The sequence below is a fragment of the Cydia amplana genome, chromosome Z (assembly GCF_948474715.1).
Source record: "Cydia amplana chromosome Z, ilCydAmpl1.1, whole genome shotgun sequence".
NCBI lineage: Eukaryota > Metazoa > Arthropoda > Insecta > Lepidoptera > Tortricidae > Cydia > Cydia amplana.
In genome coordinates, this window is record NC_086096.1 from 34511026 (window position 1) to 34525031 (window position 14006).

The following is a 14006-nucleotide window of genomic DNA, read 5'->3' on the forward strand; positions in this document are numbered from 1 at the left end:
TTTTTTGTTTTACTTAACATTTATTAAGTCTTAAATTGAAACTATATTATGTGTATCACTATGAGTGTTTAGTTCCTCCCCTTGGGTCCCGGCGCCGCCTCCTCGGAGTCCTTGTACCAGTCCTCACTGTAAACAAAAAAAAACAATTAATAACAATTCTTATTTTTACGAAGGCATCCATCAAAGGAAATTTATTAATTAAGGAATTTTAATGTAATAAGATGGCTCGAAGGACCAATTTATTATATCCTTCAAATAGCTGAACTCTTTTAAAGTTTTTACCGTTAACAAGCAAGATAGCAGATAATAAGATAATAATACACCAGAAGGGCGTAATATCTCAATTGTCCTCAAGGTAAACTGTAAACTGTTGATAATATACTCGTACAACATTATAACTGTCTAGCCTAAGTACAGTTAGAATTGGAACGAAGAGAGATAGGAATATTTTTTAGGCCTTATTAGATACTGACCATCCGCGCACGTTCTCAGGAGCGTCACACTTCTGCGTCTCCTCGTTGTAGACCTCTCCAACCTGGCAGCCCAGGTCTCTCGGCTCGACACCGTTCAGGCACACATAGAAGCGCTGGCAGTCGCTGGGGTGCGCGAACTTGGGGTGCGCCACGGGCTGGCCCTGGGGGTCCACAGGCGTCTCCTTGGGGCACTCAAAACCGTCCTTAAGCTTCTCTGGAAGTTTGGAATAGATTTATTGTAACTGCCTGTTTATTAGGATGTTATTGACACGCTGAAAGAAGCTTGTTGGTTTGCTTTAAGGGCGTTGGTGTACAAAATTCTACATAGGTAAATAGGTGACGTTTTATTCCATTTAATATTATAAATATTTTTTGTTATTTTCTAAACCGATAATATCGATATATCGAAACCATGTAAACACGCATAACTTGACTGATTTATTATGTATTGGTCGCAAAGGAAAGGGATATATACTTGACTTAACAAGGCCTAGTTAAGACAAATATGATATGAAGGTAGCTATCAGTGGCGGAGCGTCCGTAAAAGCCGATTCCCACCGGCTTGCCTGTTTTTGGACGTTTGAGCAGATTACTAAAGGAAATATGTAAGCCAAATTAGCCCCGGCTTGCCTATGGATATGTTTGACGCGCCGCCACTGGTAGCTACTAATATTCAACGCATATAAAGCGTGACTTTTATAATCCGGGATGGCGACCATTCGTTCCGACTAAAACACATGAATATTAGAGTTGAACCTTAATAAACAATTGACTTACTATCTTGAACGTTGCAGCCCTGTCTGCCGGCCGCATCAGGCCACACGCACGTGCCGGAGTACTCGTCGAAATGCAGGCCCGCGGTGCACTTGACCTCGGTGGCCTCGCCCTCGATGCAGTTGTAGAACACGTTGCACACGCCCGGGTCGGGGTGGGCGAAGAAGCCGTTGCGGCGCGGGCACTGGCTGTTCGGTTTAGGGGGCTCTGTGGAGACACCTGTGTGTTAGCCCATTGGTTACAAATCGCAACATCTCAAAGGGAATTCAATGGTACTATAAAATAAATGGAACGTTATAGGCCACAGAGTGCAGAATAGACCCCAGTATGAGATGGGCGCCATAAAAAAATGTATCGGCCAAATGTTTTATATGCAAGCCATCAGAAATATAGTCTTAGTTTAGAATCAACAGCAGTTTTAATTTAAAATCTAAAAGACTGTGAATAAAATTTTCCGGTTCGATCGTACCATTTAAACCAGACAGTGACCTTACTAAAGTCATAATGAATTCACACTTTCGTGTTGGCAGTCGCCATAATTAATGGAAGGGTTGGCAAGCGAGTATTAAAAAAAGAAGAAATATCCTGTTTTCAACATGAAACAGCCTCGAAACATTTTTTCGCCGAAATCATTAACAAACATGTATATATTAATTTTAAAACATTAACACGACCAAGGTAAATGGGTGACTTTTAAAAACTGGATTACGTATCGAAATCAGCATACTTATTACGTCAGCTCCGAACTCGAACGCTTTCTTGGCACTTTTGCCAAGTATTTTAAGCAAACAAATAGTAAATAGAATAGCAAGTCTGCAAGGCCGAATTAAAATAGTTTTACGCAAAAACGCTGGGCAGGAAATTTCGTCAATCGTTGAAAATAAAAATAAATAGAAATATACAGTCAATTGTTTTCCAAGGCCTGGTTTTGGATAACTTTGTATAAGTACCTTGAGTATTTTTGGAGTAGATACAAATTGACAACGAATTTGGTTGTTCGGGTATATTTTTATCTAATTTTGGAAAAAATTATCATCCTACTTGGTGTAGAACTTTCACAATTAGTATTGTTAACAAAAGTATAACTTCTCTCGATAATTTTACTTAAGCCAAATGTCGAAATGTATAAACAAGTAAGTAACTAAATAAAAGGAAACTAAGAAAACATTCCTAAACGTAAACATAGCATTTTCATAGAGAAAAAAATACATAGATTGCTCACTCCATACATCAGTTTTAGTACTAAAAAGACTATTAGCATCTAGCATCGAGTAGCGGAACTATCAGTACTGCTACTTGACAATAGATGTAGCACCGACCGGAAAGTCTTATCTTAACAGCATAAGACTTTCCGGTCGGTGCTACATCTATTGTCAAGTAGCAGTACTGATAGTTCCGCTACTCGATGCTAGATGTAGACACTGAAATTAATAGTCTAACTGATGTATGGAGTGAGCACTCTTATGCTGAGGCAATACTTACATAAATATTCAATTCACGGAGTTGCACGGGCAGATTGCATACCCTGATGCGACATTGCAAATAAATTATGCGTTGACATTTATGATCTTTGAATGTTCGAGGTGACAAAATCTTTTAAGTATTTTGGTCATAATTATTAGAGATGCAACTATTCGGTATTCGGCCTATTCGGCCACTTTGCCGAATATTCGGTATTCGGCCGAATGTTACCTACTATTCGGCCGAATACCGAATATCTGTTCCACCTTAAAAAGAAAAATTGCACAATAAAAATAACCAAAAACTATGTCGGTATATTCAGTTAGAATGTGTTCTTGGAATGTTGTTAAATACGCAGACCATTTTTTGAGCATTTGTTGGTTAAAAAACATTGTGTTTTTATCATGAGTCTGATTTGTTTGACTCTATTCATTAATTCTGTTCAACAAAAATATACTATCTTAGTTAACGTCATCTAACGTTGAGCTTTGTTAACGATCAGTTTTCATAATAATTGTGACTCAAAATGAATATTTTATATGCGAATGCATGTCATGCCGAATATTCGGTATTCGGCCGAGAGAGGGGCCGAATATTCGGTATTCAGTATTCGGCCTAAACCACTATTCGGGGCATCTCTAATAATTATGCAAGTTGAACGTTGCATTTGACTAAATAAAGTAAATCAATCAGCATTTGAGTGATGCTTAGCCTTTATACTGTAATCTTGAGTAGGTACCTAAAATCTAAAAAAACCGGCCACGTGCGAGTCGGACTCGCACACGGAGGGTTCCGCGCCATCAACAAAAAATAGAGCAAAAAGATCGTGTTTGTTGTATGGGAGCCCCCCTTAAATATTTATTTTATTTTATTTTTAGTATTTGTTGTTATAGCGGCAACAGAGATCATCATTTGTGAAAATTTCAACTGTCTAGCTACCGCGGTGACAGACGCACGGACGGACGGACGGACGGACAGCGAAGTCTTAGTAATAGGATCCCGTTTTTTACCCTTTGGGTACAAAACGTTCTTCTGTTTCAAAGAGGGCATGTGCTCGCTAGCCTTAACTTTATGTAATTATTTATACATACGCTTGTAATATACACAAGCAGGGAGCAATGAGCAATATAAGGCTATATAATGCTTGTAAAGAGAAGGCGTCCCGTCTACCTTTGACAAGAGGTCGCCGCGCGCCGCTGCCTTTCTAGGCCGACTAGCAGCATACATAGTCTCAAGTGTCCATAAAGTTTATACGTATGCTAATTATTCAACTAACATAGCAGTGACCCTGTTCCTAATTACCTTTGTGTTTGATTAGACTGTGAATGACTCGGTTCGAAAGTAGAGAAGCGTCACTCAAAGTGTTGCATTTATAAACTCAACCTTCAGAAACATGTTTTAATATTTTTATAGAAGACTAATATAGATACTGAATGACCTTAGTATTAAAAAGGCGGAAATGCGGTCGATTGAACGTTAAACGTTCCGTTCGTCAACGTGAGTTTTTCTCCTGTCTCTGTCCTCTGAAACAATCATGCCATCTACTAGGAAATCCTGCGCATGAGTTGAACATTTTACTTGTTCGCTTCATCTTTTTTTCTCCAGCATTACAATATGATTTTAAATACCTTTAAACGAGCAATTCTTGTATATTTATTTATTTATTTATATATATATTTCGGGGATCTCGAAAACGGCTCTAACGATTTAGATGATTTTTGCTATGTGGGGGTTTTTGGGGAAGAGAAATCGATCTAGCTAGTTTTTATCTTTGTAATAACGCGCCTTTTTGAGTTTTTATATGTTTTCCGAGCAAAGCTCGGTCTCCCAGATATTATGATTTTAAACAAGCTTGAAAAAGCTAAAAATTGACAGGTTGTCCTGCGGATCAGACTGTGCGTCAAAAGTATCTACCGTTCTCTATAAGCTTGACAAAAAGATATAATATGTCTCTGCTTTTTGAATAATTATACAGATAATGACATATTTTTGAACGTGAAATGTAGAGATTTAATCTCGATTTGGAAAAGTATTTCAGGGTATTTCATTTTTGTAGTTTTATATAATTTTGGTCTGTTGTTTTGTTTCATCCACTACTACTATTGATGCTGATTGTACCTACTACTTTAAAGGTAAAGTAGGTATTCTACTGCAACTAGGGCTAAGGTTCTTACGGAGCTCGGTCCTGTCGCCGCAGTCTACGTTGAAGGGTTGGTCGCACTTGTTGATCTTCCTAATGAGTTGGTCGAACACGAGGCCATCAGGACACAGCTTGGTGGTCGCTACGCCGTCGACGCACTCGTAGAATTTGTCGCATTGCCGATCGTCTTCGTACTGGCCATCTTTCGCCGGACATTTGAATTGGGCGTCTAGAAAAAGAAAAAAAAAGGATTAGTTTATCAATCAAATGTAGCCGTTTTGGGCAGATCTAAATTTTCCCGCGAATTACAAGACAGCTACCGATTTTGTAGAAATCCTTTTATGAATAACTACATACCGTAAAATGGGGTGAATAGGGTCAAAACTGAAATTCAAACCTCGATAACATTTTATTTTTACATATGATAACTGAATGGTGTATATAATAAGTGTTCCGGACGTTTGTATTTTAGTTTTTATTTTATTTTGGGTAGTTCCATTTCATAACTTTGACGATAAAGAGGAAAACCCACCTCACCACGTAGTGCCTCATATTTGGGGTGAGAGGGGTTTTCATACAAAGGTGATTTTGGAAGATTGTTGGATCGATTTTTTTTTATTATGCGTATTACTATAGCTCCATTTTAAATTGGAATACATTATTTTTGTAGCAGTAGCCTTAAAATCCCTTCTCACCCCCCTCTCAATCCTACTCTCCCCATTCATAACCCACCTCTCCGCGCGAAACCTACTCACCCCATTTTACGGTATTCCATTAATCCCTCCGTAATCTGTCTACACTTTAGTATAATATAAGTATTGCTGTAAGTGTAAGCCACCGACATCGACGCCTGCGTGTCTTTAGAAATTGTGTAGGCTCCAGACGATTTCGTAACAATAGAAACCAGAGAATTTAATCCGTGTGGGTGTCAAATTTCCTAGATGACTAAGATAAATTATGCCAGACACAGTACAGGGAGTGATTCGTTAGCTACTTTCTTATCAGTGTGAGATTTTGCAATGTAGAACTACTTTAGGACACAAATAGCAATTTCTACTCTCAATTGAATTATATGGATACAATACATCTACGTGTAAATTGTTTACAATCATACCGCAAATTGTTCGGTTATACAATACTATGAGCATTGTAAATGAATATTAGGTTTGTTTATTTATTTCAGAGTATGTAACAGAGAATATGCTGCATTTATTTAAAATTACAGTGAGTTTTGCTGCGAAGAATTAAACAAAATGCAACCGTCACTAATCCTTAACCCTCTAGATTACCCTCTCAGCATATGTAGATTACAAAGTATGTAGTACATTTGCCATCTTCGGAATGACATGCATTAGGTACTTAATTTACATATGCTTAAACTTTCCGTAGCATAAAGGTTCCGTAGACTCCGTGTTCGAAACATTGCAACGAGAACCGGTCGATATGTATTCAGCTTGCTCCTTATGTAGACGCGTATATAATCATCTCAAGTGGGCGTTTCGCAATAACCCAGAACACGTTGAAAAAAAACAAGTCGGGCCATAGGTGAAAGTTGGCCCAATTTGGTCAATAATGTTTTTCAGAATTCATGTAATCTGTATCTCTAACCGGCAGCTTTCTCGCGCAAAGAATTGCCATCGCTATACAGCGCGGGAATGCTGCCTGCGTGATGCCGGCACCTTGCCGAGGGGCCTAGGTTTAAAAGGTAGGTTTTAGGGATTTTTTTTTATTATGTTTAGTTTTAGTTATTTTATTTTATAAGGTACTTAAGTATTAAGTTTGTATTATTTGCGTTAAATAAACTATCTTCTAACCGTTTTGTACTTATAGATATCCTTGGGTAGATCTGTATATTTTTAGAATTTTAAGATAGACTAAAATTATAACTTTCGTCTATTTTTAGCATAGCGGTCCATCAAACTTTAATTAAATACATATTTGTCAAAACTTGATTGGAGCGAACTATTTGTTATCAAAACTATTCTTCTCACCTCAACTTTCAAACTAAATAAGTAAACTCCATATTTGTCATAAGCTGTAGGGTTTTGGACGCGCTTATTTGTAGGTAATTGTGTATTACTAAGTAAGTTATGAGCAGATTGAAAAAATTAGAAATTCGTGACCGGTAGCTATTATTTACCACGTTAAGAGTCTATTGCACAACGCTATTAGCTATTATATCATCGACGCATCGTACTGTTAAGAACCTACATGTAATATTTGAACGAACACCTAACCACTTACCAATTTGTTGCTAATGGCCACTTATCCCTACCAACGAAGCAGGATATGTTTTTTAAAACAAATTTCCTGGTTGTGTTTCTTAGAATATATGTCTCTAGCGGTCAAATTGCACGACCCTACATAAAATTGTGTAAGGTCATGTGGCTAATTCCGTCATAGGGACTATTCCGTCCACAGGCGTATATTTCTTTGATTTTCAATCGTAGAAAAAACCATTTGCTTTTGATTGCTGAAACTAAAAGCAATCGCTGCTTTGTCGATGAAATTATCAATTTTGGTCGTTGTTCGAGAAAAACACTAGTAGACGGAATAGACTTTATAACGGAATTAGCCACATTGACGTTAAAGGAGGTGGTAATTATCTGAAACCGCAGACATATGTAGATACTTTGGAAGAAAGGGCCTGCATATTCATATATAAAACACAAATAATCGACATGTATACTATGTGTCTGTACCCTAGTCAATTTTACAAATTCCACACATTCCTATATCCGTTTCACGTAGGTACGTCGCTGCCTCACGAATAGTTCAGGCGATCTCCGGAACGATCCCCCGAGTTTCCTAATAGCACGCAGATGCATTGTAAACACACGATTATATCGACTCTATCGCAACGCGTGACGCAACAAAGTGAAAGTGAACAGTTACAACATGCAGCGTTGCAGCCAAGCCCCTCCGGAGTGACCCTTGGCAGATCGCTCCTTATTATAACTTTTTTTCTTTAATTCGGGATTGACCTTAGACATATGACAATCAGTCAGAGACGATGAATTTATTTCTAGGTACCATTAGAGATGTTTTAATTAGTTTATGATGAAACCGAGTCACTAATTTGAGTTTAAATTGTAATGACAATCACTAATTATTTGTAATTAAGAGTACGTAAGACAATTGGCATTCTAGAAGAAGCATACGACTGCTAATCAACGTATGTACTTATAGGTATCAATCAGTTCGATAAAAGTAGCCCAGTCTTAAAAGATTGAATCCTTTATGTTTTAACGTATTAATTAATTATGCCAATATCCACGCTTATTAAAAAAAAAATCGTGATGTTTTTGAGACTGTCAGGTCAGACTATGTTTTAATTCATATACATAATATCATTTGAATAATTTATTAACGTCACGTTTTTGCCGGTTAGTGATAAACGCAAATCAAGTAACATTAATACTAAATAAATAATCGATTAACACATAAATAGAAAACAGGATATTGTTGGAAAGATATAGGTAGGTATATAATTACTATAACGTTAGTAACCGTTACTGGTTTGCAATACATTTTATTGAATATATATTATTTATTCAGAACTTTTGCATTATTACGGATGAGTACAAAATCTATAGGTAGGTACTTCAATTTGATAATTAATTAATACAAGATTAAAATTTTAATAGACATTAAATGTGGTGATTACTAATGTCACAAGTTTATTGCAAAGGCCCATTAGAGCTCGGAAAATAACAATTTGAATTGCAAAACTTACAATATTTTGCGTAAATTTAAATACGGGTGTCGACACCAACTTTTACCGCAACTCCATTGTACGCTAAAGCATGCAAGAACGAAGTCGACGAACTATGTTTCAAATAAAGCTCGAAAATGAACCACAAAAACTATTGACATTGGCTACCAACTGGTTCGTGGTAACCTATAGAAATTTATTGTAAGAAACAAGTGAATGTCAATGTCGTATTAGACAATTTCCTTTAGTTACCACAATGATAATGCGCTTTAAGACTTTGTCTTTAGGTTCAAAATTAAATGTTCCATGAGCTACAAATGCACCGACGGGGAACGCGGAGGTTTTACTGTATTTTTAAGAGCAGTTCATTCAGCCATTTTGTTGGTTTTTTTTTTTTTGTTGGTTTTCTTTGATAAATTTACTTTCTACTCAGTTCCTAAATTCTTACAAAAAGTATATGATTGAACTGCAATTTGCATTTCTAAACCCAGTATGGCTCTAGTGCAAATAACCTTTTACAATCTATAGGTAATTTAATAGTTTGGTTTTATTGGTAATCCTAATGTGGCTTAGCACCGACTTACTAATTGAAAACGTAACTACTCACTTACTATTCTAGAATCAACTAAGGTAAACGTACTAGTGCTCGACATGCTAATGCCCAATAGATGACACCCTCTTGTCACCTCTATTGTCAATGACTTAAGTTTCAAGATGACATGGACTGGTACCGCGTCGAGCACCAGTACGTTTACCTTACACTTCTAGAATAATAATATACTCATAGCTTTCCATAAATGCCACATCACACATTAGAAATTACCTTATTTATACGGTGCAATTGGCCCATTCACTGGGGGAACTTTGGAATAATTCGAATCTTCTGAATTATAAGTGTTTTATTCTTTAGCAAGTTAGATATCTATCATGGGGGCCATCTCTCCTTCATAAACAATAAGATGAGGCCAGTGCCTAATAGCAGTTGGACGTCAGTATAGGCTGTTGTAAGGAGTTAAGCTTGCTAAACTATAGGTAGGTCTTGAAATTTAGAAAGAGTCGAATGTATCGATCAATGAATGAATAGAATCTTACACGTATAAATACAGGTATACGTAGGTAGGGACCTAGCTTAGATGACAAGGACACATCGGCAAATGCCAAATGTTTAGAAATAATGTATCGGGGTCACAGATGCTTCGAAAAGTCACGTGAAAGATTCCATTGGCTTTTTTTATAAACGATTGTCCTGTCTAGATCTCCTGGGGCCCGTTTCTCACACGCTTGTAACTTGTAATACAAGCGGATGTCACTTTTTGACAGCTTTTGTTAGGGGACTGTAGGGCTGCTCGTTCCTCGCCCAACGGATCGGCATCGGATAGCCATCCAAAGGGGGAACGCAGCCAGCCTTATGGGGACCCTTCCTCAGGGATCGGACCTTGTGGGTGATCTAGCCTAATATATACATATTGGGCTAGGTCGTTATTTTTATTTATTTTTTAGGTATTAGTTTTAGTTTTGTATGTAGTTTTAATTTTAGGTTACTTTTTATTAATTATGTTTATGGTTTTAATAAATAAAAAAAACTTCCACTTGTATTACAGGTTACAAGCTTTTGAGAAACGGGCCCCTGGTAGTTAGAGGTACGCATTCTATATACATATAAATAAAATGGACCTGACAGTTTCGTGTGCCACGACACGACCCGTGTTGAGTGACCTCAAAATCATGTCGTTGTGTGTGGCCTGTCTCTATGGTCAATACCTAAGTTTAAGGCGTTGTAGGGGCGTGAGAGTAGCTATAGTTTGTAGCTTTCTAGTAGAGCCCGACGGCTAATCCTATTGTCTATTGTTAAGTAAAACCATTCGTGCCACATGCCACAACCACCTGCATAAAAAGTTCGTTCACTTTACCCCGGTAATAGAATTACAACTCCTATGGAAATTGCAATAAGATTCAAAATGGACTAATGGATAAATATTTTGTTAAGATGTGTGTGGTCCGTTCAACTATTAACCGAAATACTGAGTGCCGGCGAGTCGAACGGTACAGAACCAGTCTAAAATGTGTCATCGAGATGCGTAACAAAGGCGCGTTATTGGACACCTACATTGGTTTTTGATGGTTGGCCTAGCCCGCGCTTAGGTGCCAAATAGAATAATTAAAACCCATTTTTTGCAGGTATGTAGCACGTGCGGTTTTACTTAACAATAGACAATAGGATTAGCCGTCGGGCTCTACTAGAAAGCTACAAACATACAAACTAATTCAACTAGCCTAAGTAAATAACTGTTAACAGGTTTCCGAAGAAACCCCAATGCACATTATTCACGACCATTCGACGTACGACCATCAAGTAGTTTTCGGAGTTGAATGAACTTTTACAATTTGTTACATTGCAGTACGTACGTGTAATCGAAAAAGGTCTTAGCAACGTATAGTCGGCACCGTCTCATAGTTCCTTCTACGTTTCAAAATCTTGATGTTAAACAGAATACAAACGGATGTAAAATAGAATTGAGTACAATAGCAAAGGTCTATTATATTTTTGATCAAACGTTTCACGGTTTCAATTAGTGGATGGATGGTTTTGTGGCATCTGTTATAAATAGCAACTTAATTTATAAAAATACTAACTTGCTTTATTCTCTAATATAGTTTTCCTTTGCATTAATCCGAACAATCAAAATAATTATAATACAAAATTTCATAGGTTTTTTTCAACATTTAAAAACAGAGGCATCACTAACAATTCTTGAAAAAGTAAGTTACGTAGGTATCTAGGTCTAAGAAAATTTTTTAACAATGTAGCTTTTCACGACAATAATATAATATACCTATTTAAATCCAGGTATAAACGTTTTGGTATCACAAAATTACCTACTTGTGGATTATTCAATTTTATTATTATTATGCAGATTTTATTGGTTATGGTGCCGGTTCGGGCCAATTCCACGTATTTATGTAATCATATAGTTGCCACCCATTGGGGTCAGGTTATATAATATTTTCGCAATACTTTGTCGTCCGATTTAAAGGTCACAAAACTAGTTTATTTTACTATGGGGAACACACTTAATTTAACCTGTCAAATTATGTTAAGTTGTAATTTAAGTATTAAACATGAAAGAAGAGAAATGTGTTTGTATTGAGTAACTGATTATTTAAATTCTTAAACGTCAAGTGCATTCCTGCTAATATTATTTTTCCTGCTAATATTAATAGCTAATAAGTATATATCAAATAAATAAAAATGTTAAAAGTATCACAATCAAATTTCAAAGCGCGTTGATGTCTTTTAACTGCTATTAAAACTGCATGTTTAAAATTATTTCAAAGTGCATGAAACATAAAAAAATTCGCCAAAGTCATAGTAAAAAGCTCATTATGGACCAATAAAGCTAAATATTGCGACTTTAACACAATAATAGCTTTACAATCCCGCGATGCAATAATGAAAAATAAACTTACTGGCTAGAGCGGCGACCGCCGTCATAACGATGAACACTTTCATGGTGGCCTTTGTAATTAAAAATATATTTTAAAAAAATTGACTAGATTCCAAACCGACGGGTGTGCCGGCGCTGGCGCAACTGACGAACGACGCAGCAGCGCGCGCCTTTTCTTCCTTCGCGGCAAACCGGTATACTTCTTGCATCCCACAAATGCAGGCCCCTACACCGTATTCCCTACTCCATAAAGCATATTATTAGGTCGTGCTCGATCAGAGTACAAGCTGAAACAGTATAAAATATTTGCGGTCTTAATCAGTTGATGAGGTCGTTAACTAAGTATTTGCATCACGCGGCAGACGTAACAGAAAAGGTGTATGTGATGCCACTTTTGATACTAATCCGCCCTTTTGTCATCGGACATTGTAATATATAATGTTAAAGATTTGTGGCTAATGGAGGATTGTTGCTATAATAAGATGCAGTTTAGGAATTTTGCGTATTTATTGTGTGGTAATATTAAAATTCCTTCTTTGTTTTTTTTTTTGTTTCTTTGTTTTCCAAAATTAACACTGACACTAACTTCTAGCACCTACTCGTATCATAGACACATACCCAATCTTCTACATTAATTCAGAGTGAGCAACAAGGCGTGTGAAGATTGAAGGCCCAGCTGCGTAGAGTCAAAGACAGGGCTCCACACAGGGTCAAATGTTAGAGGGTGTCCAAACTTGCATCCTTAAATGCATTTTATATCGAAACTTCTGCACCAAAAATCAACATAGAATCAGTCCATCGCCTCAATTTTTACAAGCTTTCTAACCTACCATTGGTACTCCACACGATTCTTCCAAACGAAAAATAAATTCAGCTTCCGTGGCTCAAGCCCCTATATTTTGAAACCAGGTTAGACTTATTTGCAGTATCAGTAGTTGTAGCTGATATAATTGTTCCAAATTTTAGTTAGTACGTCAAACGGTCTCTGAGAAACACGAATTAGACCGATTTGCAAGATCGAAGTGATCCCATGGGTATCTAAATTGCCATAAATACCTAAGTGCTCCGTGAACAAACTTTTTTGTAGAGTAGCTAACTAAAATGCCAGTATACTCGTACTAAAAGGCCTAAAAGAGTCGCATCTCCTATACTCGTATTGTATGTACTACTTGGAATAAAATATATAAGGATGATTCTTATATTTTATGAACCGCTACATCAGCCATTATGTATTAAATACTGATATTGTCGTTTTTTTGGGACGCTCGGTATGTTCGGAGTATTCGGAGTCACACTAAAAGCTCGATAAGGCTGGTTTTGTAGGTACTTAACGACGATACAAGTATCTTATCGGGGTTTGAACCTCATGCTTAATATACATACTATATTACAGAGCCCGTAAGTAGTATTTTGTGAAACCTTGCGAGCGTTAGAATTTCAATTTAGCGTCCTACGGATGTAGGCCGTCAAAACCTTTTACGGCTAAGTACCCATACGTACCTATATTATTCTACCTATGATTCCAACCCCGTCATAACAATGACATTCGTGACAAATTTGTATTATGGTGGTTTACATACGCCAAAGTTCATTGCCCTAAAGCCCATGCAAGGACTCAGTCATGCTCGTAACTACATTCTTAGTAAAATTGACTTTATTTCATTGAGTAGAAGCTTCAATTTGGAGTAAATCCAAGAAGGTAACATACGAGTGTATAAATGTTAGCAGTAGCATGTTTAAAATTTAAACAGCGCCATGAGTGTTCGACTTACAAGTATAGTGTACAAGTCTAAAAATTGGCTACTTTCCTACTTGTCAAATCAGCTTCAATATCTGGGTGACCGAGCTTCGCTCGGAAAACATATAATAACTCGGAAATGCGCGTTTTCCCAGAGATGAGACCTAGCTAGATTTCGCCCCCGAAAACCCTTATATACCAAATTTCATCGAAATCGTTAGAGCCGTTTCCGAGATCCCCGAAATATATATATATATAA

At 37.0% G+C, this 14006-nt stretch overlaps 1 protein-coding gene across 1 annotated transcript; it reads right to left on the minus strand.

Moving 5' to 3' along the window:
• Positions 1–12189, minus strand: LOC134661235 (protein obstructor-E-like). Its single transcript, XM_063517219.1, has 5 exons — positions 12032–12189; positions 4883–5077; positions 1251–1454; positions 474–687; positions 1–126 (listed from the first exon to the last, which is right to left on the minus strand). The coding sequence occupies exons 1-5, from the start codon at positions 12072–12074 to the stop codon at positions 69–71; spliced, it is 714 nt and encodes a 237-aa protein (XP_063373289.1). The 5' UTR covers positions 12075–12189; the 3' UTR covers positions 1–68.
• Positions 12190–14006: the final 1817 nt, after the last annotated feature.

What these genes read in the sequence shown, in the direction of transcription:
- LOC134661235 (XM_063517219.1), bottom strand. Translation starts at nt 12,074, where the DNA reads ATGAAAGTGTTCATCGTTATGACGGCGGTCGCCGCTCTAGCCA. An exon ending in GGGCTGCAACGTTCAAGATA is followed by an intron (nt 688 to 1,250) that starts GTAAGTCAATTG and finishes CCAAACTTCCAG; the next exon opens with AGAAGCTTAAGGACGGTTTT. An exon ending in CCTGAGAACGTGCGCGGATG is followed by an intron (nt 127 to 473) that starts GTCAGTATCTAA and finishes TTTTGTTTACAG; the next exon opens with TGAGGACTGGTACAAGGACT.